This window comes from Oncorhynchus masou, chromosome 29, assembly GCF_036934945.1.
Source record: "Oncorhynchus masou masou isolate Uvic2021 chromosome 29, UVic_Omas_1.1, whole genome shotgun sequence".
In the NCBI taxonomy this organism is placed as follows: Eukaryota; Metazoa; Chordata; class Actinopteri; order Salmoniformes; family Salmonidae; genus Oncorhynchus; species Oncorhynchus masou.
Genome location: NC_088240.1, coordinates 29,623,394 through 29,650,594, shown reverse-complemented (window position 1 = coordinate 29,650,594; position 27,201 = coordinate 29,623,394). Strand labels below are relative to the sequence as shown.

Here is a 27,201-nt window from a genome sequence, read left to right as displayed (position 1 = left end):
GCTACTTTCCATAAAGATAAACTATACCAGCTTTATATTACTTACAATATCATTTGCAACTATCACAATTATTTGGTCTATGTAGGTTTGAATAATTGCAATAGGGTACCCTGTATAGGATACAGTACAATAAATATAATTAATATGTTTGGAAACAATCTTCTACGATTTCTTTGAAGAGGTGCCATTGAGGGCAGAGAGAAGCGTCCTATTTTTCTTAAATCTATTTCTCTAAACAATTAATGCTCATATGGCTTTGCTTATGGCAGGTCACCAAGCTTATCATTAAATATAACTTACCAATGCCACAATATCAGATACAACTCATTAGCATATCAAAAGGTACTTCCCGGTCCTCGCCGGTGTCAGAGGACTCTGATGCACTGTGCCATCCACTGTTACCACAGACTGCTTTAGTAATTTATAACGTTTATACTCACGAGGTAAGAACAAGGTCTTTCGCCCTCATTAGTGGGGTTTTTCATCACCCAGTTTCTGACATCCTTGAAACATGCAGTCCCTCTCCATATCTATTTTTTTGATGTGCCACTGAGTGTGTCAATAAGACACTATGTAAAACATACACCAACATGGAGCACCGAAAGAAAAACAATACCTAATAGGCAAGATTTTACCTTCTGCACAATAAATTTCAGTCAAGAAGTATTTTATATTGAAAATATTTTCAGAATGAAAATATTGGAAGAATACTTCTGGAGATACCATATGACAGGGGGACACCTATAATGTATTTGATTTGGGTATCAAAGACGCCAACTTCTGACTGGGAGCACTGCTATAGTGTACAGACAGAGACTTGAGGTATAGTTGAAGGTGTTAGCTCTTAGTCACAGTGCTGTAAAGTAAGTAAAAATACTTTGAAGTACTACTTAAGTTGTTTTGGGGGGTATCTATACTTTAATATAAATCATTGACAAGTTTACTTTTAGTCCAATACATTCATAAAGAAAATATGTTATATTTATGATACCACACATTTTCCCTGACACCCAAAAAGTACTCATTTTTGAATGCTCAGGCAGGGCAGCAATATGGTCCAATACACGCATCTATCAATATAACGCATTGTCATCCCTATTGCATCTGATCTGGCAGAATCACTAAAAACAAATAATGCATTCATAAATGATGTCTGAGTGTTCCCCCATCTTTTTTTCCCCAAATATAACTAAAGTATGAAAATGTAGTACTTTTTCCACCACTGCATTTAAGTAATTTTAAAACCAGAAACTTTTAGACTTTTACTGTGTGACTTTCACTTGATTCATTTTCTTTTAAGGCATCTACTTTTACTCAAGTATGACAATCAATTGAGTACTTTTTCCACCACTGCTTAGTCATTCATACCTCTGGTCACAGTAGTGGGAGATGGTTTCTTTGGCAGGTCTGAGAAGCTGCTTCCATCTAAACCCGATCCCTTATGCTCCTTTTTCTCAGTGGCTGTCGGAGCAGAGGTCTCCATGGTGGACAGCAGGGAGTCAGAGTCAACCTAGAGAAACAGAGAGGGAGAAGGAGAGATTAAAGCAAAACATGTGGAATGTGTATAAAAAGGTTCTTGGCACAATTCCTTTTTAAACAAGGATATTTTGAAATATGGAGGTTGTTTTGGTCACAACACATGGACACACACATACATGCAGAAAAAAAACACATTCACTGCTTGAATTATCCTATGTGAGTTCCCCCAGCTGTGCCCGAGTTGCCAACAGAGGGAGCTCTACAGATTTTACACTCTGTATTACAGTCCAACAATGTGTATAAAATATGATATGAATAAGAAAGAACATGCTTGCGTTTAATAAATAAATAAATATATATATATTCTCTCTTGCACAGTTAAACTAAATGTAGTTATTTAACTTTTCGGCAGAGAATAAAAACAAAACGTTTTGATTGTATGTCATAAGAAGTATCGCTCAGGATATAGTTGTCAAATAATACATTAACGCACTGTAACTAGTAACTACCATGTTTATACATAGTTTTAAGAGGTCACTCAATATGAAAACGTACACTTAAATACAGCGCCTTCAGAGAGTATTCACACCCCTTTACTTTTTCCAAATGTTCTTGTGTTACAAAGTGGGATTCAAATAGATATAATTGTCATTTTTTGTCAGCAATTTACACAAAATACTCTGTAAAATGTCAAAGTGGAAGAAAAATCATGAAAAATTAAACACTAATATAACTTCGATATGTATTCAACCCCCTGAGTCAATACATGTTAGAGTCACCTTGGGCAGCAATTACAGCTGTGAGTCTTTCTGGGTAAGTCTTTAAGAGCTTTGCACACTTGGATTATGCAACATTTGCCCATTATTCTTTTCAAAATTCTTCAATCTCTGTCAAATTGGTTGCTGATCATTGCTAGATAACAATTTTCAGGTCTTGCCATAGATTTTAAAGCCGATTTATGTCAAAACCCTAACTTGGCCACTCATGAGCATTCACTGACTTCTTGGTAAGCAACTCCAGTGTAGATTTGGCCTGTTTTAGGTTATTGTCCTGCTGAAAGGTGGATTCTTGTCCCAGTGTCTGGAGGAAAGCAGACTGAAACAGGTTTTCCTCTAGGATTTTGCCTGTGATTAGCGCCATGCTGCTTATTTTTTATCCCGAAAAATTCCCCAATTCTTAACAATTACAAGCATCCCATAACATGATGTAGCCACCACTATGCTTGAAAATATTGAGAGTGGTACTCAGTAATGTGTTGCATTGGATTTGCCTCAAACATAATACTTTGTAGTCAGGACAAAAAGTTAATTGCTTTGCCAAATGTTTTGCAGTACTACTTTAGTGCCTTGTTGCAAACAGGATGCATGTTTTGGAATATGTTTTATTTTGTACAGGCTGCCTTCTATTCAGTCTATCAATTAGGTTAGTATTGTGGAGTAACTACAGTGTTGATGCATCCTGAGTTCTCTCCTATCACAGCCATTAAACATCACCATTGGCCTCGTGGTGAAGTCCTTGAGCGGTTCCCTTCCTCTCCGGCAACTGAATTAGGAAGGACTCCTGTATCTTTCTAGTGACTAGGTGTATTGATACACCCCCCCAAAGTGTAATTAATAACTTCACCATCGTCAAAGGGATATTTTTCTTACCCATCTACCCAATAGGTGCCCTTCTTTACAAGGCATTGGAAAACCTTCCTTTGTGGTTGAATCTATGTTTGAAATTCACTGCTCGACAGAGGGACCTTAGAGATAATTGAATGTGTGGGGTACAGAGATGAGGTAGTCATTCAAAAATCATGTTTAACAATACTATGGCACACAGAGTGAGTCAATGCAACTTACTATTTGACTTGCATTTATTTATTTATATATCATTTAAAAATTGTACTTTTTACCCCCAATCGGTAGCTACAGTCTTGTCTCCTCGCTGCAACCCCGTATGGACTCAGGAGAGGCGAAGGTCGAGAGCCATGCGTCCTCCGAAACACGACCCCGCCAAGCCGCACTGCTTCTTGACACACTGCTCACTTAACCCGGAAGCCAGCCGCACCAATGTGTCGGAGGAAACACTGTACAGCTGGCGACCGAAGTCAGCGTTCATGAGCCTGGTAGCCACAAGGAGTCGCTAGAGCACGATGGGACAAGGACATTCCAGCCGGCCAAACCCTACCCCTAACGACGCTGGGCCAATTGTGCACCACCTCATGGGTCTTCCGGATCTGTAATGATGCCTCTAGCACTGCGATGCAGTGCCTTAGACCGGTGCGCCACTCGGGAGGCCGCATTATGTGACTTGTTAAGTAAATCTTTACTCCTAAATTTATTTAGGCCTGCCATAACAAAAGGGTTGAATACATTGACTCAAGACAAAAACATAATTCCACTTTGACATTAAATAAGCATCTCCAATCCAAAATTAAATCTAAAATTGGCTTCCTATTTCACAACAAAGCATCCTTCACTCATGCTGCCAAACATATCCTCGTAAATTTGACTCTCCTACCGATCCTTGACTTCGGCGATGTCAATTACAAAATAGTCTCCAACATTCTACTCAGCAAATTAGATGCAGTCTATCACAGTGCCATCCGTTTTGTCACCAAAGCCCCATATACTACCCACCACTGCGACCTGTATGCTCTTGTTGGCTGGTCCTCGCTACATATTAGTCGCCAAACACACTGGCTCCAGGTCATCTATAAGTCTTTGCTAGGTAAAGCTTCGCCTTATCTCAGCTCACTGGTCACCATAGCAACACCCACCCGTAGCACGCGCTCCAGCAGGTACAGTATATTTAACTGGTCATCCCCAAAGCCAACACTTCCTTTGGCCACCTTTCCTTCCAGTTCTCTGTTGCCAATGACTGGAAAGAACTGCACAAATCACTGAAGTTGAAGACTTGTCTCCCTCACTAACTTTAAGCATCAGCTGTCAGAGCAGCTTACCGATCGCGGCAGCTGTACACCCATCTGTAAATAGCCCATCCAACCAACTATCTACCTCATATTTGTTTTTGTTTTTCTGCTCTTTTGCACACCAGTTTTCTACTTGCACATCCTCATCTGCACATCTATCACTCCAGTGTTAATTGCTAAATTGTAATTACTTTGCCACTATGGCCTATTTATTGCCTTAATTTGCACACACGGAATACAGATTCTTCTATTTTGTTAATCCCATGTGTAACTCTGTGTTGTAGTTTTTGTCACACTGCTTTGCTTTTGTCTTGGCCAGGTCACAGTTGTAACTTAGAACTTGTTCTCAACTGGCCTACCTGGTTAAATAAAGGTGGAATAAACAACAAAATAAAATAAATTTTTATTGGTCACATACAAATGGTTAGCAGATGTAATTGCGAGTGTGGCAAAAATGCTTGTGCTTCTAGTTCCGACAGTGCAGCAACATTAACAATTCCACAACAAATACCTAATACACACAAATCTAGCTAAAGGAATGGAATAAGAATATATAAATTAGAGGTTGACCGATTAATCGGAATGGCCGATTAATTAGGGCCAATCGGAAATCGGTAATTTTGGACACCGATTTTGCCGTTTTTTTTTTTTACACCTTTATTTAATATTTTTTTAACTAGGCAAGTCAGTTAAGAACACATGCTTATTTTCAATGACGGCCTAGGAACGGTGGGTTCACTGCCTTGTTCTGGGGCAGAAAGACAGATTTTCACCTTGTCAGCTCGGGGGATTCAATCTTGCAACCTTACAGTTAACTAGTCCAATGCAATAACAACCCACCTCTCTCTCGTTGCACTCAACAAGAGACTGACTGCCTGTTACATGAAGGCAGTAAGCCAAGGTAAGTTGCTAGCTAGCATTATACTTATCTTATAAAAAACAATCAATCACTAGTTAACTACACATTGTTGATATTACTAGATATTATCTAGCGTGTCCTGCGTTGCATATAATCTGACTGAGCAGTGGTAGGCAGAAGCAGGCGCGTAAACATTCATTCAAACAGCACTTTTGTGCGTTTTGCCAGCAGCTCTTCGTTGTGCGTCAAGCATTGCGCTGTTTATGACTTCAAGCCTATCAACTCCAGAGACGAGGCTAGTGTAACTGATGTGAAATGGCTGGCTAGTTAGTGCACGCTAATAGCATTTCAAACATCACTCGCTCTGAGCCTTGGGATAGTTGTTTCCCTTGCTCTGCATGGGTAACGCTGCTGCTTCGAGGGTGGCTGTTATCGTTGTGTTCCTGGTTCGAGCCCAGGGAGGAGCGAGGAGAGGGACGGAAGCTATACTGTTACACTGGCAATACTAAAGTGCCTATAAGAACATCCAATAGTCAAAGGTTAATGAAATACAAATGGTATAGAGGGAAATAGTCCTATAATTCCTATAATAGCTCCAACCTAAAACTTCTTACCTGGGAATATTGAAGACTCATGTTAAAAAGGAACCACCAGCTTTCATATGTTCTCCTGTTCTGAGCAAGGAAGTTAAAGGTTAGCTTTCTTACATAGCACACATTCTCCAACACTTGTTTAATTATTTATTTGAGGCTAAATTGATTTTATTGATGTATTATATTAAGTTAAAATAAGTGTTCAATCAGTATTGTTGTAATTGTCATTATTACAAATAAATAAATAAATAGGCAGATTAATCGGTATCGTTTTTTTTGGTCCTCCAATAATCGGTATCGGCTTTTTTTGGTCCTCCAATAATCGGTATCGGCTTTGAAAAATCATAAATCGGTCGACCTCTAATATAAATATATGGACGAGCAATGTCAGAGTGGTATAGGTTAAGATGAAGTAGATCATATAAAATACAGTATATACAGTTGAAGTCGGAAGTTTACATACACTTTAGCCAAATACATTTAAACTCAGATTATCACAATTCCTGACATTTAATCCTATTAAAAATTCTCTGTTTTAGGTCAGTTAGGATCACCACTTTATTTTAAGAATATGAAATGCCAGAATAATAGTAGAGAGAATTATTTATTTCAGCTTTTATTTCTTTCATCACATTCCCAGTGGGTCAGAAGTTTTCATACACTCAATTAGTATTTGGTAGCATTGCCTTTCATTTATTTAACTTGGGTCAAACGATTCAGGTCGCCTTCTACAAGCTTCCGACAATACGTTGGGCTAATTTTGTCCCATTCCTCCTGACAGAGCTGGTGTAACGGAGTCAGGTTTGTAGGCCTCCTTGCCCGCACAAGCTTTTTCAGTTCTGCCGCGATTTTGCCACAACTTTGGAAGTATGCTTGGGGTCATTGCCCATTTGGAAGATCCATTTGCGACCAAGCTTTAACTTCCTGACTGATGTCTTGAGATGTTGCTTCAATATATCCACATAATTTTCCTCCCTCATGATGCCATCTAGTTTGTGAAGTGCACCAGTCCCTCCTGCAGCAAAGCACCCCCACAACACGATGCTTCACGGATGGGATGGTGTTCTTCGGCCTGCAAGTCTCCCCCTTTCTCCTCCAAACATAACGATGATCATTATGGCCAAACAGTTCTATTTTTGTTTCATCAGATCAGAGGCCATTTCTCCAAAAAGTATGATTTTTGTCCCCATGTGCAGTTGCAAACTGTAGTCTGGCTTTTTTATGGCGGTTTTGGAGCAGTGGCTTCTTCCTTGCTGAGCGGCCTTTCAGATTATGTCGATATAGGACTCATTTTACTGTGGATATAGATACTTTTGTACCTGTTTCCTCCAGCATCTTCACAAGGTTATTTTCTGTTGTTCTGGGATCGATTTGCACTTTTCGTCTCTAGGAGACAGAACGTGTCTCTTTTCTGGTGTTTATACTTGGTGTTTATACTTGCGTACTATTGTTTATACTTGCGTACTATTGTTTGTACATATGAACGTGGTACCTTCAGGTGTTTCGAAATTGCTCCCAAGGATGAAGCAGACTTGTGGAGGTCTACAATTTTTTTTCTGAGATCTTGGCTGATTTCTTTTGATTTTCCCATGATGTCAAGCAAAGAGGCACTGAGATTGAAGGTAGGCATTGAAATACATCCACAGGTACACCTCCAATTGACTCAAATTATGCCAGTTAGCCTATCAGAAGCTTCTAAAGCCATGACATCATTATCTGGAATTTTCCAAGCTGCTTAAAGGCACAGTCAACTTAGTGTTTGTTAACTTCTGACCCACTGGAATTGTGATACAGTGAATTATAAGTGAAATAATCTGCCTATAAACAATTGTTGGAACAATTACTTGTGTCATGCACAAAGTCGATGTCCTAACCGACTTGCCAAAACTATAGTTTGTTAACAAGACATTTGTGGAGTGGTTGAAAAACAAGTTTTAATGACTCCAACCTAAGTGTATGTAAACTTCAGACTTCAACTGTACATATGAGATGAGTAATGCAAGATATGTAAACATGATTAAAGTGGCCAATGATTTTAAGTCTATGTATGTAGGCAACAACCTCTCTGTACTACTGATGGCTTGGGTATTATGTGTCGGGCACTGATATATATTTAATCTATTTTAAATTCAGGCTGTAACACAACAAAATGTGGAATAAGTCAAGAGGTGTGAGTACGGTAGTTTCTGAAAGCACTGTAGATACAGGTCTTTCAGTGTAATACATTCCTAATGTCCTCCATAGTACAAATGTGACAAGAACAGACACTCAGCAGTCTGTCCTGAGCCACTATGACACCACTATGTCAACACATTTACATGTTTGTTTGAACGGCAGAAGACTTGGCAGCAAGCCATTTGTTTGAGTTTGTGGAACCTACACGATTATCCTCGGGTAAGTGCAAACAAGTAGCGGTCTAAAGCTAAGAGGGGAGGTCATTCCACACCCTCACTAGGCACTAGCTTGTGGTCATGGTTATCCACACTGGTTTTACTCTTTAGTGAGAGAACATGAGGGTTTCCGTATTGACAGTGTCTAAACAAACCTAATTGATTTAATTCATGAGCTTATTAAATCATGATTACCCAACAACAGATGACTTGTGCTACCTAATTCACGGGTGGGATATTGACAATTCTGTAGTACTTTAGGATTATTCTTCAATGTAGTAAAACACACTTAAAACAGCTCTGCTGTGGTGTCAAAGTGAAGTGACACAGTTTCCACACACTTGTTAACAGACGTGGGCACTTGGCAGTCAGAACTTTAAATGAATGCAACAAACTCTTTTACACTGTTTATTTTTACACTGTCATATACTAAACATGTTTAAATGACTTGATAGGTTCAGAGCTTAAGAAAACCAACAGCACTTGAGTTATGGCATACACAGTATTTGGATATTTTAAGAGACCAAATAGGAACTTCTCAACCGATGATGTCTTTCGAAGAATTATTCTATATGCTTTGGTAATACATTGATTAAATATGTATTTTCTGTTCCTCAACCGTTATACACAAGTAACTGTGAGCAGTACTTACAGAACTCTATCAAGTAATTGAATGTGTGCTCATGTATGAAGTATTCTTTTTGGTATCATGTGGTCCTCCAACATGTTATGTTCTATTGGAGGAAGGGTGGACCACTGGCTATTGGTATGACCCTTCAAAGGTGCCAGTCGCCCATCCCGCTGCCCGTCACTGTGCCAAGGTAAGCCGATTAAGAGGTGGGTAGCTAACAGGTTTAGAAAGCATCTGTTAATTTATTGTCATGCCAAAAGCAAATAAAAGCTGTCTTCCTTCCAGCCATCTTGTCACTAAGGCTGACAACTCAACCATAAGACATTTCCTTTTCCGATCACAATCCAAAGTAGTAAGAAGTGTTATATTTAGGAATTTGGAACAAAGATGTTTGTTTTACAATCAAAACAATGAAAGGCTCTTGGATGAGCCCCAGAGCACATACTAAACCCTCAACGTCAGTGTCTAACTGTGTTCTATGGAATGACCCCTAAAGAGGAGAGTTTCTTCTTGATAGCATCACAGGAAGGCCAGAAAATCATCAACGAGCTCACCCCGCTACCATCTAGAAGGCAGAGACCCTGCACCTTTACCATGCACCTTAGTGACTGCTACATTGTTAGTTCTGATATTTCTTAATTAATACATTTTTAGTCTTGAAATGTGTGTTATGTTTGGTATTACTGCCCTGCTGGAGATAGGTGCTGCGAAATGTTTCTGCGATAACATCTGTAAAATATGTGTACGCGGCCAATAACATTTTATTTGATTCATGTTTTATAGGAACATCTGGCTGGCAACCCATTAATCGCAGTTGTTTTCTGCTTTTAAATCAATTACCCTTCCCTATCACAAATACAAATTAAGCTCCGAGTTGTGAATTTAACAGACAAAAGCTTGTTCTGTTAAGTCCATTATAAAAAATGTAGGGCTTGGATCTTAGGGTACGGTAGGCTTGGGTTATAGAGCTAGAAAGTATGTTGCTGGGATAGAAGCGAAGTGGCCCCAACTTCACCCCCATCCCATCCCCCCACAGCTACACCATGCAGGTCTCGTTAGCTGCCCTATCCTTCCCTCCATCAGTCCCTGAAGATGGGGCCTATCTGCCCCTGTCAGGGTGTCAGGCTCTGACAGGACAGTACAGGTGTCAGGAACTGAACAGACAGATGGAGGACAAGGAGAACAAACAACAAGAGGCCATTTCTTCTTCTTCTTTTCCCCTTCTTCTGGTTGGCTGGTCAGCCGAGTGCAGCGTGCCAACAGAATCACGGCACCCCGGCCCCCTCCACCCCACGGTACTAGAGGCAGAAGACTCTACGGTGCTGGGTGGTGGGGATAATCCCCTTTACCAGACCCCCAGCCCCCCCCCTTCTTGAATTTGTCCCTCTGCTGCCCCATTCCCAATACCACACCTCTCAGTGAGCGAGTCTGCGCCTGGCCAAGGCTGGGTCCTGGGATAGTAAAAAGCAGCTTCTTCCATCCATACTCTACTGTGCACTAACTACAATGAGAGAAGGCTTTTCGTGTTGTTATTCCCTGCCTCTGCTCAAGGTCCTCTAGTCCTGTTTTTATCATCCTGCATTCCACAAGTTTATTTTTCAAAAGCCATAAACAACTTGTGCATGAAGTAACATGTATACATTGTCATTATAGCGTTTCTGAGTGAGACAATCAACAGGAAACAAAGGCATGTGTAACAGCCCATTTGAGGGAAAAGCATGAGGACCGCAAACAAGTGAGAGGAGACCCAGATATTGTACTTCTGCCCCATTATAAACGCTTCCTTGCCCTAAACAGTGTTTGTGTGACACTATGTCCCAAATGGCACCCTATTCTCTATGTAGTGCACTACTTAAGGAAAAGGACGAAATTTAGGATTAAGCCTGATACTGCCAGCCTTTACTTAGCTAGATGGATCACCAGGACGTGCCACTTAACCACAACAAAGCCTTAAAACAGCACAGAGATGTAGTGGACAACTACCCTCTCTCTGTTCTCTCACACACACACTCTCGCTCTCTCTCCCTTCCTTCCTTAAGTCTCTCGATCCCTTGATCTATACACTCTTATTCTCAATTATTCTCCCTCTCTTTTTCTCTCTCTCTCCCCATTGCTTTTGTTCAGAGACCTGGTGTGTGTTTTTCTTAGCGCCTCATTCAATTTCAAGTGTCTCCCTCTCTTCCACTTCCGTTTAACATCTCTTCTTTCACCAACACTGAAAGGAATGCAAACAGACATCAAAGACAGCTCTCTTATTTGAAGATTCTCAGACTCCTCACTCCTTTTCCTATATCATGATATTGATGCTGGTAAGATTCTCTCTCTCTCTCTCTCTCTCGGCAACCTGCCAATACAAAAACTCTCCCCTGTCCTGGCCTTAACAGAATACAGTGAATGAACATAGTCATTCAGCTAACCCAAAATCCAACCCATTTCCTCCTCAAAAAAATGGAAGGCCACCGGCTAATTCAGACAAAATACAGCTGTTTTATTTTCCATTGCATGGCCAGACCTAACTTAACTGCCTTGGCCAGAACGATGCTGACTTCCTTCTGACTTTGTGACATACAGCACCATCAAAACACCTATAATTTAATCCTCTTTTCACTTACCAACAGTTTTCCCTCCAAGGTCGCAACTGTGCATTTACTCTGGCTAACCTTAGCAATGATTTTACCACAACAACATAATGGTTTAGGCCTAGGTATCATCTCCCTTTAGACCCACACAATGTTGAACATGAAATTGGCCTATCCTACTCACTATTGTTGTACCTAGACGTTGCACTTGTGCCCAGTGTACTCCGCATGCCCTCTGGACCCTGAGGACATGTGGCGTTACAGGACATTACTCACTAAAACCCACAGAGTACTTACAATACTACAGTACTTATCTATCAGCAGGACAAACAGCTCAGATTGTTCTCTCTCTCAGGGGTAACATCTGGGGTCAAGGCACTCACACAGTGTGTTATTCTCAGTACTAACCTCTTTAATCGTAATAACTCAATCCCACTGCATGTGGTGGTTTGGTCATCTGGAGGCCTCACACAGTGAGTTATTCTCAATATAATCTACCTCTTTAATCATAATAATTCAATCCCACTGCTACAGTGGTTTGGCTGATGATGAGCCCCTGTATCATTTATGTGGTTTCCATCTCATTCTTCACTCAAGATAGCATGTGTAATGCACATTTTCTCTCCCCCTCTCTCTCTCTCTCATATATCGTACAAAAATAAGTGTGTTGTCTTACTATAACATGCGATTTGATTTATTTTAATTCAAACAAAAAGCAACATCTCCAACCATTCTGTTTAGTTTCAAAATCGGAGTTGATTTAGTCTATGTTCCAAGCCTTTCCAGGAGCCATGTTTCACATTAGACCTATTAGGTTGATGACACACGGAGATGTCTCTGTTAAACAAGACAAGCTGGGGTTAAGACAAAGGCACATTCTAGATGGGTGAATCACTGTCTTCAGAAAAACATACACTCCTACAAACCTTTGAAGCCCTGGTTTAAAAAGGGCACATGTTTAAATATGACGAAAAAAGACCTGGGAGCCTTCATTAGTCATGTGCCTGACTCAGATCCAGGAAGGAATATCTGTTGTGTGATATGTCATATAGATAGGCAACCTCCTGGTCAATGAACCGAGAAAGGAAACTATTACCATAACATTTTCACAAAGGAAGATTGAGTGAACCAACAGTAGATTAAGATATTTCAGCACAAATGCTAGAGGAAGGCCAGACTAACAGTTGAAGAGAAACAGTGAAAGGTGATATGGATTCAGTGTGGATTCCCAGGCTAGGAAAATACTACTATTACTGCCGTAACATGTTCACATAGGAAGCCTGAAAGAACCGGCAGTTGACTATATACCCTATTCATGATAAGTGCACTACTTTTATCCAGAGCTAAGTCAAATGTAGTGTACTACATAAGAAATAGGATGCTATTTTGGATTTTACCTATTAGAAAACAAATGTTGTACACACATACAGTCAATGACTGGGGTCCACTAGATCCTGTGTCCTGTCCTTAGTAACTGGGAAGCAATCAGTCAGTCCCTCAGAGGCCATGTTTCTCCAGTCAGCCCCATAATGAAAAGATCTACACAGAAAGAAAAGTCATGTGGATGAGCTGTTCCCTGTTACCCACCCTCCTCACCACCACTCCCTGCTAGTAAATGTAATATCCTGTGGTTAATCTCTTTGTCTCCTGACCAATAGAAAACAGATGTGGAGACTCACACACAGCCTACACACAGTCACCCAAGGAATTTCCTAACTGTTGGTTATTTAACTTCTGCTTGATGTTCGCTAACAGTGATCATTTCAATGTATCTCTATGTAATTACACAGGGGTTTGTGTGTTGGGGAGGTTTTTGTTATGTAATGCTCTGGCCATGCAGAAACAAGCACATGGTCAATGAAGTGGTCATCTGCTCAGGACAGGAGATCCCCTTGTCTTCCCTTCCAGAGGACAAACCAAAAATGCTCATATAATTATATGGGCGAAACCCCCAGCTCAGATCAGCTGTCGTTTGTGCCACATTGCAGAGTTGTCTTCTTTCTCCCAGTAACATTTGGGGCCTGGTCATTTCTCCTAAATGTGTTGTTACCACTCACTCTCAACAGTTACAGCTGTCAATACCCTCACTAGGCTCCTTAGACCATGGTGAGTGGTGTGGGTGGTATGGTGTGTAGCATGTGTGCATCCCTTTGAATCAAAGTTGGCAAAAATCTAAAGTTGCCATTTGTCGTTCTAAGTTTGTCTATCTAATGGTGACGTCCACATTGTTATTACAAGAGATTATCATTCCAGTATAAGTGCTTTTGAAACTAGACTGTATCTCTGTAGTGAGTGTGTGTGGTGTGAGTCGTCAGTGTACCAGCTGTTTCTCAGATCGGATGCCTTGGTGACAAGAAGGGGACAGCCCTGGCTGTTGTCTGTGTGTGTGGGGGTTCAGAGCTCTGTACCACCAGCTGCCCAAGTACACCAAGAAGTGAGAAGAGATGACTTTACTTTTTGCAGTTGTCAGAACCTCACGACTTTGAGGTATAAAGATCAGCCACACACACGAGATGGCAGTTTAACACCGCAAGTGACTTTATTACATTTTACAATCTCTGCAATTTAAGGAACTTCCACACTTCTCCATACTGACAAAGGAGAGCTATGTGTAGAAGAGGACAGACCAATCACCTCTTTTTGTCACACGCTTCGACAGCAACAGGTGTAGACACAGTGAAATGATTACTTACTGGTCCTTTTCCAGTCATTGAGTTAAACATGACATGTTTATTTTATTTTTTATTTTAATAGTGAAACAGTGAATAACAAATAGAAATAACAAGTAAATAATAACATGGCTACATACAGGGAGTACCAGTACCGAGTCGATGGGCAGGGGTATGAGGTAAATGAGGTAGCTTTGTACTGTACATCTAGGTAGGGGTGAAGTGACGAAGCAACAGGATAGATAGACAGTAGAAGAATCATATGTGCAAAAAAGTTTGTGAGTTAGTGCAAAAATGGGTCAATAGCAGTCGTCCGGGTAGCCATTTGATTTGTAATTTATCAGTCTTGTTAAAAGTCTTATGGCTTGGGGAAGTCTTATGGCCTGTTGGTTCCAATTTTTTTGGCCTTCCTCTGACACCGCCTGGTATGGAGTTCCTGGATGGCAGAGAGCTCGGAAGTACTGGGCCATACGCACTACCATTTGTAGCGCCTTGTGGTCGGATGCCAAGCAGTTGCCATACCAAGCGCTGATGCAGCCAGTCAAGATGCTCTCAATGGTACAGCTGTAGAACTTTGAGGATTTGAGGGCCAATGCCAAATCTTTTCAGCCTCCTGAGGAGGAAGAGGCGCTGTCATGCTGTCTTCAACTGGGTTGGTGTGTTTGGACCATGAGAGGTCCTTAGTGATGTTGATACGAGGAACTTGAAACTCTGGACCTGCTCCATTACAGCCCCATCGATGTGAATGGGAGTGTGCTCAGCCCTCCATTTCCTGTAATCCACGATCTGCTCCTTTGTATTACTGACGTTGAAGGACAGGTTGTTGTCCTGTCAGTGTCTCTAACCTCCTCCCTTTAGGCTGTCTAATCATCATCGGTGATCAGGCCTACCACCGTTGTGTTGTCGGCAGACTTAATGCTGGTGTTGGAGTTGTCCGCGGCCACGCTGTCATACAGAAGGGGACTAAACACGCACCTCCGAGGGGCCCATATGTTCAGGGTCAGTGCGGTAGATGTGTTGTTGCCTACCCTCACCACCTGGGGGCAGCCTGTCAGGAATCCAGGATCCAGTTGCAGAGGGAGGTGTTCAGTCCCAGGGAGCTTCAAGGGCACTATGGTGTTGAACACTGAGCTGTAGTCAATTAGTAGCTTTCTCACGTATTTGTTCCTTTTGTCCAAGTGGGAAAAGGCAGTGTGGGTTGCAATAGAGATTGCGTCATCTGTGGAGTTGGAGAGGGTCCAGGGTGTCTGGGATGATGTTGTTGATGTGAGCCATGAACAGCCTTACAAAGCATTTCATGATGCGAGTGCTAAGAGGCGATAGTCATTTAGACAAATTACCTTGGCCTTCTTTGGCACAGGGACTATGGTGGTCTGTTTAAAACATATAGGTATTACAGAGTGGGTCAGGGAGAGGTTGAAAATGTCAGTGAAGACACTTGCCAATTGGTCAGCGCAGTCATCCTGGTAATCCATTGGTCCCTGTGGCCTTGTTAATGTTATTCTGTTTCAAGGTCCTATTCACATAGGGTACAGAGAGTGTGATCACACAGTTGTCCAGAACAGCTGATGCTCTCACGCATGGTTCAGTGTTTCTTGCCTCGAAGCAAGCATAGAAGGCATTTAGCTCATCTGGTAGGCTCATGGCACTGGGCAGCTCGTGGCTTGGTTTCCCTTTGTAATACGTGATAGTTTTCAAGCCCTGACACATGCAACGAGCATCAGAACCGGTGTAGTAGGATTCGATCTTAGTCCTGTATTGATGCATTGCTTGTTTGATGGTTTGTCTGGATTTCTTCTAAGCGTCTATGTTAGTGTCTCGTTCATTGAAAGTGGCAGCTTTAACCTTTAGCTCAGTGCGGATGTTGCCTGTAATTCTGGTTGGGATATGTACGTACGGTTACTGTGGGGATGACGTCATTGGTGCACTTATTAAGGAAGCCGGTGACCGATGTGGTAAACTCTTCAATGCTATCGGATGAATCTCAGAACCTATTCCAGTCTGTGCCAGAGAAACAGTCCAGTAGTTTAGCGTCCGCTTCATTGGAGCACTTCAAGTATTGAGCGTGTCACTGGTACTTGAGTTTTTGCTTGTAAGCAGGAATCAGAAGGACAGAGTTATGGTCAGATTTGTCAAATGGAGCACAAGGAGAGCTTTGTATGTGTCTCTGTGTGTGGAGTAAAGGAGATCTAGAGAAATGTTTGCCTCTAGTTGCACAGGGGACATGCTGGTAGAAATGAGGTAAAAAGGATTTCTTTTTTCCTGCATTAAAAGCCACCAGGAGCGCTGCCTCTGGGTGAGCATTTTCTTGTTTGCTTATGGCCCTATACAGCCCTATGAGTGCGGTCTACAGCTTATCATAAGGTATTTTAACTCAGGCGAGCAGAACCTCAAGACTTTATGCCATAACTGCCTGCTGATGCAACCCTGACCAGCACACATCGAGCAACGGCATTGTATTTGACAGTCTTATATGTTTCCAGTTACATTCAAAGAGAAAACGAAGACAAAGGCAGCATATACACATACAATCATCATCCCATCCTGTTCTCTCTCTGTAATGAGAGAATTCCAAGACAAGAGTAACCTCAACCTGGACTGAACCCAGAACCAGTCTTGTTCTGAGTCAGAGAGAGGCCGATGCAATGGCGGCAGGCAGACAGCAAGTGGACATGTGTTTGGGAGTTTGGGAGGGAGGAGGGGTAGAATAAGGGGAGAGATTGCTAAAGACTACCACATGGTTTCTTAGCAAGCAGCTCAATGCTTTCAATGCTTTTAGCCCGTCTCCCAGTCTATTACAGAGGAGTCTGTGGCCTGGCTGAGAGTCAAGGAGTTAATATTTCTCATTATATGAAACGTAATAAGAAGAGCCTAGCCAGCCAACCGCCCAGCCCCTATGGGCAAGTCAACAAGTCAACTTTGCTTTGTAGCTATGGGAGGCCTTCGGATAAATCACAACTTACAACTGACTCTTCTCGCCTTTCTCAAAACCCCAATGTTGGAAGCACAAACAGAGCATGCATGCTCAGCACACACACACACTGTTGAATGTGCTGCGTGTGCTGCCAGTGCCTCTTGCTGCATCAGATTAAAGCCGACGGCAAACATTCAAGACAATGCTGCATTGTCTGGGAGTCCATGTCAGTCTTAAGGACAACCAACACAATGAATCTGTTCATTCATTGGCAATGGAAAGGAAGATAGGAGAAGACACAGTGGTGTTAATAATGCTACTCTGCCTGGGCTGCTGCCAGCTACAGTGGAAGAAGGTTTCCCTGATGTAACAGGAGATGAGGTTTTACTCTAGCTAACCCACTATAGGAGGTAATTAGCAGCAGGATCAAGGCAACCCCCTCAGATGAGCCACGATGAGCTCAGGTCTCTCCAAGAACTAAGAAGAACCAGGCACAGGCACATGGTTCAGCTACATTTTGGTGCCAGTGCACCAGAAAAGCTTGAACGTGTAGTGTATTGGTGGATGTAATACTAATGCCACCAGTCATTTTTTTAAAGCCATGCAGCGGGTTGAGCAAAGTGGGCCTGTCCAGTTGTGGTTTTTGCTGTGCTAGTGCATAGCTCTGCAGCTTAAACCCAATGGTTTATTTTAGGGTGAAGTAATTAAATAAATGTTGTGTCATCCCCTCCACAAACTGGACAACTTCCTTTGACCTGCAGAATCATTGCTAAAAGCCTGTGTTTGGAGAACTCTGGCAGGGGGTTGTTAAGATGTTCTGGTGTTGACACATATATAACACAGTGTAAATAGTATACATTGTTTAATCTGTTGAAGTTTCATTCCATCCTCCCTCAGAGAACAGCTTGGACATGTAAAGGTAGGCTGAGACTACAGTCATGGAGTCCAGAGGCCCCAAAGTGGCACACTATTCCCTATGTAGTGCATTTATTTTAACCCGGACTCTTCTCACAACTAATGCACTATAAAGGGAATAGGGGGCCATTCTGGACACTCACTTAAAGTCCAAAAGCCCCCCAAATATCCCCCTCTTTAGTGCCTGTCATTGTGATTGACTGGGACAATTTGGTGAAATAAATGGGTAGGTCTAGAGGAAATAGATCATTAGGCCTTGTTGCGTGACTAACAGAAACCTGGAAATAGTGTTTCCTCGAGAGAAACTAGGTCCTTCATAATTGTAGCCTAGCTTCTTGCCTTTTGATGAGGGGGACTCGCTGTGCCTGCCGCCTCCCATGATTGATGACATCAATCGTGATGGAAGGAGGTTGTCAGTGATTTTACCTTACAGTACTTATATGGCTAGTTAAAACCACATCGGGCTCGCTCCTTTACTTCTACAATGACATATGGCTTTTACAAAGAACTAGGCCATACCGGTTTCCCATTTTCTTTTGATAACAGAAGTCAATTCTCTCAACCCAATGAGACCCCACTTTCCATGTGACTGTGTGTCTCATTCATGGCTGGCACTATGAGATGGAGAAGGGGACGAGGTCGGATCTAAGTGCTCACTCCTAGCCAACCTTGTAGGAGATGTAGAGGGGGATGAGGGGACAAGGCCAGTCAGGGAGGGCTGAACTGCACTCTCTCACAGACCGGATATCATGTGATCCTATTTAACCCCAGACACTTGAGAGAGAATGAGCCGGATGCCTCGAGGGTGTGGGACAACAGCCACTAAAAAGCCTTGATTGTGTCCTCTTGCCATCCAAGCCAACGCAGAGAGGAACTCAAACAGGGACCCTGAAAATAAATGAATGTAGCTACTCTGCCGGCTGCTGGCACTTTAGTCGTCTCTGTGTTTCTCCCCACTTCCCACTTTGCCCCCCCATCTCAAGTACAGGCTCGTTGTAAGAAGAGCAAGGCGCGGCCGACTAGACTAACTCATCACATAGCTGTCTTTTTACAGCTCCCTAAATGGCCATTAAATTCCCACCAATTGAGCTCCATACACGAGTGTACTTCAGCCACCCTCCACAGCTCCCCCCGGGCTGGGCTGAAGGGAGGCTGCAAGGTCCTGCTAGACACCCAGTATAGTCCCACAGGCTCAAAGTGGTGTCTCTGATAAGTCTAGAATGATAAAGCTAATTTCACTCCATAGCAACCACTCGTTGTACAAAATGTCAGGGATATACTTCATATAGATAAAAGGGAAATAGTGTTGACCTCAATAACGTGTTCCAAAACATACAACAGGCCTAACAAGTTAGGAAGTTGGCATGTTCATTTTCCCTTAACACTAATGGAAAGATGAAAATACATTTTAAATGCACTGTAGGGCACTTTGGATTAAGTTCAACCATCAACATTTGCACTGTGTATCTAAACTGTGTGGTTTAAAATCATAATGCCTAATATAATCATGTATTTTGACAATCAAAACAAGCACATAATTGTGGGAAAGCAGCCTTCTGGAAAAAAAAATTAATCTATGAGAGATGAACCAGCTATAGTTCTCTTAGAAGCACAACAACAATTATTTTGTAAGCACAACCATTTTCTAAACTTAATAACTGAAATACTGACTTTTCTCTAGATAACAGAGCAGTTAAAGACATGCTCTGGTACGTTTGCGACTACTAAGTATATTGTTTACCTCCTGCTTTGGGCTGGATGTGTCAATGTGTAGTTCATACATGCATAATCTATGTGCAGATTTACCTCAATTAGCACAAAATCCCTAGTTTGAAAGCAATTGTTTTTCTGAAACCTATGCTGTGCCATTTTCCCCTCACGTGGGGGGCAATTCGAGTTCAACCAATGAGCTTCAGCCCCTTGCTATATGAGTGACAGCTAGCATCTGCTGGGCACCCAAAAACTGGATGTTCCGGTTTTCAGGGGAAATAGAAAGAGAGCCTTCCACTTTTGGACATTAACAAGGCAATTTAATCTGTAATAGTTATGACTGAAAATAATATATATCATCTGTACCGGACATGTAAAAATGTTTTTTATTTTTTAAATGTAATCAATGCAAATGTGTATATAAAATCCAATGCTTGTAAAAATGTATTTGTAACAACAGACAGCGAGAAATGATGTGGTGTGCATATCTGCACATACAGTGTGTGACATAGTACACAGTTTTCAGGGACCACTTTTGGCTGGTGAGTGCTACTTTCAGAAACTGGCTAAAACGTATACAAAAGTTCCAGAGAATTCCTTTAAGTTTAAGGAGGACTGCAATCTAGGAATACCACGCAGCGGTAAATTAAAAGGCTTTATTACTACAGTACAGTGTCTTAGCTCACTGAGGTGAGAGAGTGAGGGAGAAAGAAGAAGACCCTGTTATTTTCTAAACTTTTGAGATCTCTCCATAGGGGGGGTTGTTATTTTCCTCTTCTCCCTTCTGCACGCTAGACTTCATCGGTATTTGTCTTTAAAAAAGCCTCCCCTCCCATCCTTTCCAGTATTCGGTTCATTACATTTTACGCAGACTTCCAGAGAAGAAAAGGAGAAGATCAATAAAGTGGGTCTAGCTGTGGAGAGATGTGTGAAAGAGAGAAACGGGGGGAAACGGGGAAACAGAAAAGAGAGAGGCTGGATCTGTCTCGGGAGATGAAAGTGACATCGCCACCATGGGTTTCAGAGCCCAGAGAAGGGAGCCCCAGGCAGGGTCTGAATAAGCTGAATAGCCCCATAATTTCTTTACATCCTTTCACTCTCCCTGGGTCTGACTGCTGGAACTCTTCATTCAGCACAATGGCAAATGCACTAAACCTTTTTTCTTATGCTAATGATCCCTCCAACTGCATGGGCATCATCATATTAAATTAAAAACACACTCACGGTGCATGCACAGAGATACACACCATGCGCAACGCAGAAATACACACCACCAAAAATGTTTCCTGAAACATTGGTTCTCTCTTACTTTTTCCTTATTCTTAATCATTTCTGTAATTTCACTGTTTTCTTTTCACTTCATTCTCTACAGAAACTCCTATTGTTCCTTTGTAAAATCCTGCAGTTTTAACATAAAATAACTTTCACATGACTTTCATCAGATTTAACATTGAGTTGATGAATGTCACTGATTAAGGAATCTATCCTATGAAATTACACACAACCCTAAAACAAGTTGTTCTATAACTGATCTGAGACCAAAGCAAGGAAGAAAATGGTGCTCATATTATTAGTTCAGGCGTGAGCCTAGGGATTATTAGCACACACTCTAGATGGGTAAAAGCCAAGCGCAAATATAGGTGTTTTTACCCAGCACAAAAGCATCAAGTGTTTGTTGATTACTCAGGCTACAGTGCAAACAAGCTAACTGAGAATCTTTCAACAATAAGTAGGCTACACAACTCCTACTGACCAGGGACATCCAAGAAGGTGGCCTTAATTATACAGCATGCCAAACACTTGAAGCATTTATTTTTAAAATCTTTATTTGCAAGTGTTTAAATGAGAGGGATCTTGAAATAGTCTGTACACAGAGTGAAGTGAGAGCACTCATGAGCACCTACCTATCACTTTCTTCGACACGATCAACTTGTATCCACTACCTTGAGTTGGCATGTAGTCTATGCATTTTTTGTCTATCAGAATGCACAAAAAATGATGATTGACAATACAACAATATTTGAAAACACAAACCTTCCAGAGGTTATAGCCTCTCAAAATGAGTCCTTCAATCTCAACCATAAAAAATATGCACAAAATGTACTGCAAAATAAAAGTGATTGTTTACACTTAACTTTGAACAAACTTTTGGGATCATAGATAAAGATGGTGAGTGATCACAATAGCTCTACTACTCTGAGGCATTTGGAAGTCAGTAGGACTGGAGCTGCAGCTTTCTGATCACATCTCTCCACATTTGGATCAAGTTGCAGGACAGAATTATTTAGATTCCTATGTAAAAATAATTTCAAAGTAAATGAGATGTGGAGTTACCCCAAACCCCTTCTGTCCTTGACACGCAATATTAAACTGTGACTGCAGGATAGTGGTTTAAGTTTAAACACATATTACACTCAACATCAAGAGTTGTCAAATAAGAAAATAAGAACAATTGGAATTGTAAAATGTATCCAAATAAATGTGCGGCTGTGAAAGCTGTCATCTAGGCTACACCACAACAAAAACTTTTCTTACCTTGAATGATTTATTTAGACCCCGTACTCTTGGTCACTTTGTCCGATGATTCTCCGCAAAGAATCCGGGAACTATAGTACTGAAACTCTACTTTTTCAATCAAAACCGCTTGGACAGGATATGTCCCTTTGAAAAAAGTCCATTGAGGTGCACTTCAAGAAAAGTTTGAAATCCTACTCGAAATTACGGGCACTGCATTCCTCAGATAACTAATTTAATTCGGAGGGGCGCATTTATACTCGCATCTAACTTTTACAATCCATCATCTTCAAGCAGTAAATTTCTCACTCCCTTTTGCGTTTTTTCATATGAAAGCGCATTGCGTGTTTTCGCTGAAAGACTCGATTTTAATCGACAGTTGTTCTAGACATGCGGTGGTGAGATCTTCAGGCTGATCTGTTTTCAATCCGATCCCCTCTTTCTCTCCCCCTCTACTCTCCCCCCTCACCTCCTCCCTGCTCCCTGGTGAGTTGGGCCATTTGCTGCTCCAGATGGGCCGGGCTAACTCAATCCAACAGTTGGGTTTCGGGAAAAGTTAGATAAAGTTGAATTATTGTTCGATTTCACGGACAGAACGTTTTGTGCGAGGACAGTTTTTTGTCAGAGACACTTGGGTTATTCAATTGAGAATACGATATCATTGCAATTTATTAGTATATCACCCACCGAACCCCTCCCCATGAATAATTGTTTGGCCTTTACATATTTTTGGTAATTGATATTTCTTTCCCCATCTCCAGTTGTCTTGGCCTGGAATTATAGCAGCAGCAACACTGATAAAAACATATATTTGGAAACAAGCCTTCCATATACCCTACACATTAGGCACTTTCTGCAATTATCAATGTGCTTGACACGTTATATATATATATATATATATATATATATATATATATATATATATATATATATATATAGCAGGCCTTTCTGATAAATTTGTCTGAGCAACATGATGTTGTATGGATAATAGGCAGGGTTGGGTAGGTTACTTTCTAAATATAATCTGTTACTAGCTACTTGTCCAAAATAGTAATCAGTAATGTAATTTTTTGGATTACCCAAACTCAGTAATGTAATCAGATTACATCCAGTTACTTTTAGATTACTTCCTTCCTCAAGAGGCATTAGAAGAAGACAAAAATGTATGTTACCAATTGAACAACATCATTGCAGGATAAATCAATGTTAAAGTTTACAAAGCAGGCCGTATATAGATGTAACATTTTACTTTATGGGTTGGTTATGTAGGCTTATTCTAACCCATTGCTTTCTAATACATATAATAATACAATTAAATGATATCTTTACATTAAAAAACAAAGTCTATCAGAATTCCAGTCATTCCAATAAATGTTATACCCCTTGATCTTCCAGAATAGGACTTGGAAATATGGAAGTATAGATGAGCTAAATTGATTTTCCTGAGCAAAACCCCAAAACACAAAACAAATTACTTATTAGCCAGCCCTTCTCTGTTTATGATTTTGTTGTCATGGAGGACTGATTGGGCTCATTGATTTGAGTTGATTAATAAATGCTGCCCTTATGGAATGGAATGCTTTGAGCACTACTGAAAAGTGCTATTTACATGTGAAAAATTAATGCCATATGCTGCATTTGCTATAGGCCTATTGTTTACCTTTTTGTTGGTGACACTTTAATATCTTGATAATATGCAGCTGTTTAAAGGGAAAATCCACAGATGAAACATTAACAAAATTGTCGGCTCGCCTCTGTTTTGGTAAAAAGTTGAGGGATGGGCCTGGAGAAATGTAATCACTCTCAGATGAATAGACAGAGCTATCGATTCAAGGACTGACCATCCATGATATGTTATCAAAATTATTGTTTAAACCATGTTATGAGGCTATACAGTGTTTACATTTACAATGTTTACAAACATTGGAGAAAAACAAGTGTATATTTTGGGTTCTCACGTAGTATGACAGTTGAACTCAGCTCATGAGGCATTTATAAGTTATATTCTTCAAGAATCAATGGATATATAATTTATTAGTCAACAAAAAAAATGGATGTAACAACTACAGATAGACTTAAAGTGGCAATCAAAAGTGTGCAAGTTTGAGCATGTGTCCATTAGGCATATGGATTTTGTTTTTATCAGCATGAAGTAGATTGAGCAATAAAAGCCCACTTTTATTCCATAGGCTAGGATCCGCACTATTCAGTTGTTGAGCAAACCAGAGGACACGATTGTCTTGTTTTTTAAATTTACGGATAGCCAGGGTCAACACTCAGACATAATTTACAAACAAAGCATTCGTGTTTAGTGAGTCTGCCAGATCAGAGGCAGTAGGGATGAGCAGGGATGTTCTCTTGATAAGCTCGTGAATTAGACCATTTTCATGTCCTACTAAGCATTCAAAATGTAACGAGTACTTTTGGGTGTCAGGGAAAATGTAAGGAGTAAAAAGTTCATTTTGTTCTTTAGGAATGTATAGGTGTAAAAGTAAAAGTTGTCAAAAATATAATTAGTAAAGTAAAGTACAGATACATATCCCCAAAAACTACTTAAGTAGTACTTAAAAGTTTTTTTACTTAAGTACTTTACACCACTGCCTCCAAGCGTTTATTCAAGTTAGATCATCTTTGGATGCCGACATACTTGGACTGTAGCCTACAAAAGCATATTCCTGCGCTTATCCCTCAATCGATCAAACACATTTGGTGTGTCATCACTCGCTCAGGTGGAACAAACTTAATCTTGCACCTTTTTTAATGCTGATTTGAATGTCATTGAGAAAATAGAGAAGTGTCAAATATATTTTTAGTTTTCTGGATTATTTGTCAGATTAAGTCTCATAATTCTCATAAAAATAACATAGAATGGTCATGTCAGCCTTCCCCATTATCAGACAACTACTCAAAAGCTTAGCAAGTCTTGGAGTCTGGATTTGACCCCTGCTCAGCTATTCAGCAGATATTGAGCAAAAGTATACAGCGCCTTCTTGTGGACAACTAGAATACAACAATTGGATTCAATAAAGGTATATTCAGGGCTTATGTGTGTAGGCTATGTGTGTGTGTGTGTGTGTATGAGAGAGAGAGAGAGAGAAGAGAAAACGAGGGAGAGAGATTAATATCGCTTCGTGAGTATAATGCCTGGCTGGTTAGGGCCCTGTGGTGTGTCCACCTATTGTTACTCTCTGTCTTCGGGCACAGCATGCCTGGATGCCACCTCTCAAAACCAGGCTTTGCACATGAGCCCACTCTGTGCCCCCGCTTGTTTGTATAAAACAAGGTGAACACCAGCGTCAAGCAGTTTGCCTTTCTCCTGTGCCAGCGGGTCCTACAGCCCGTAATTTTAATGAGTATGTTGGGTTTCTGATCTCAGGAACTAAACAGCAGAGAGGCAAGGAAGAAAGGCTTTATAGAGCTTCATAGGCAATTCACAAAGTATTTATAAGCACTAAAGATGCTTCATAAAGTCTTCATAAGAACTGCCTAGGTGCTTAGCAAATGAGTGGCATCGGCAAACTAACAGCAGTTTCGATAGTGAATGAAATCACTCGTTGCTGATGATGTAGTCACATGATCTCATGCATTCTTTCAGCATTACACAACCCTCATCTCAAGGTGCAGATCTAACCAGAACATAATCAATCAAAAGTGTTTGTGATCATGTATGTTTTGGACTGTGAACTAACTGTTCATTGTTTTCCATATTTATTGCATTAGGCACAAATGTGTTCACACTTTGACATAGTCTTTCCTCATTTAATGAAATCTAAAACAATAAATTGCAACATATTTACTGTTCTATTCTGTTGAGCTATTTAATTACAGAGCAGCAGGGATTCTTCTGGCTACTATAGACTATGTTTATTATACTACAAAAGTTACGTACACATGACATTTAATGTATTTTGTCGCATTGTTCACGGTATGATTCTTTGTGTTTTCAACTGAGAACCGACAAGATGTGTCTGATTCTTTGAGAGAAGGCATACGTTTGTTAAATCACATCCCTGTCCTGTACACACACACACACACACACACACACACACACACACACACACACACACACACACACACACACACACACACACACACACACACACACACACACACACACACACACACACACACACGTCTCTGACAACATTCAAAAGCAGCATTAGTAAACCAGTGATCAAATTGTAAACCAACTCCATAGTCTTACATGGTGTACTGTATGTGGAATACTTACTCCGGATGAAATTGTTCTGTAGGCATGACATTTAATGTATTTTGTCGCATTGTTCACGGTATGATTCTTTGTGTTTTCAACTGAGAACCGACAAGATGTGTCTGATTCTTTGAGAGAAGACATACGTTTGTTAAATCACATCCCTGTCCTGTACACACACACACACACACACACACACACACACACACACACACACACACACACACACACACACACACACACACACACACACACACACACACACACACACACACACACACACACACACACACACACACACACACACACACACACACACGTCTCTGACAACATTCAAAAGCAGCATTAGTAAACCAGTGATCAAATTGTAAACCAACTCCATAGTCTTACATGGTGTACTGTATGTGGAATACTTACTCCGGATGAAATTGTTCTGTAGGCATAAACAGAGAATTTTGGAAAATTATGGAAAAAGTACATTCTTATGAAAACACTGCCATCTAGTGTTGTAAAGTGGTATCACCGTGTGTTTGTCATTACCAGGGTATAGGTCTGTTTAAAAAAATTAAATACAACTTTTTTTATTTCACCTTTATTCAGCCAGGTAGGCTAGTTGAGAACAGGTTCTCATTTACAACTGTGAACTGGCCAAGATAAAGCAAAGCAGTGCAACACAAACAACATCACAAATTACACATGGAATAAACAAACATACAGTCAATAGTACAATACAAAAAGTCTATATACAGTGTGTGCAAATGAGGGAGGATAACGGAGGTAAAGTAGTAAATAGGCCATCGTGGCGAAATAATTACAATATA

General features: G+C 40.9%; 1 protein-coding gene across 1 annotated transcript in view; it reads right to left on the bottom strand.

Annotated features, from left to right (window-relative positions):
- LOC135519294 (zinc finger protein GLI2-like) overlaps nt 1-22,613 on the bottom strand; it is a 100,105-nt gene extending 77,492 nt beyond the window's left edge. Inside the window, exons 1-2 of the mRNA XM_064944441.1 lie at nt 22,192-22,613; nt 1,369-1,510 (exon numbers count right to left, since the gene is read on the bottom strand). Of these exons, the coding sequence (XP_064800513.1) occupies nt 1,369-1,483 (115 nt within the window). The 5' untranslated portion in view covers nt 1,484-1,510; nt 22,192-22,613. The remainder of the gene's footprint in view (nt 1-1,368; nt 1,511-22,191) is intronic.
- Nucleotides 22,614-27,201: the final 4,588 nt, after the last annotated feature.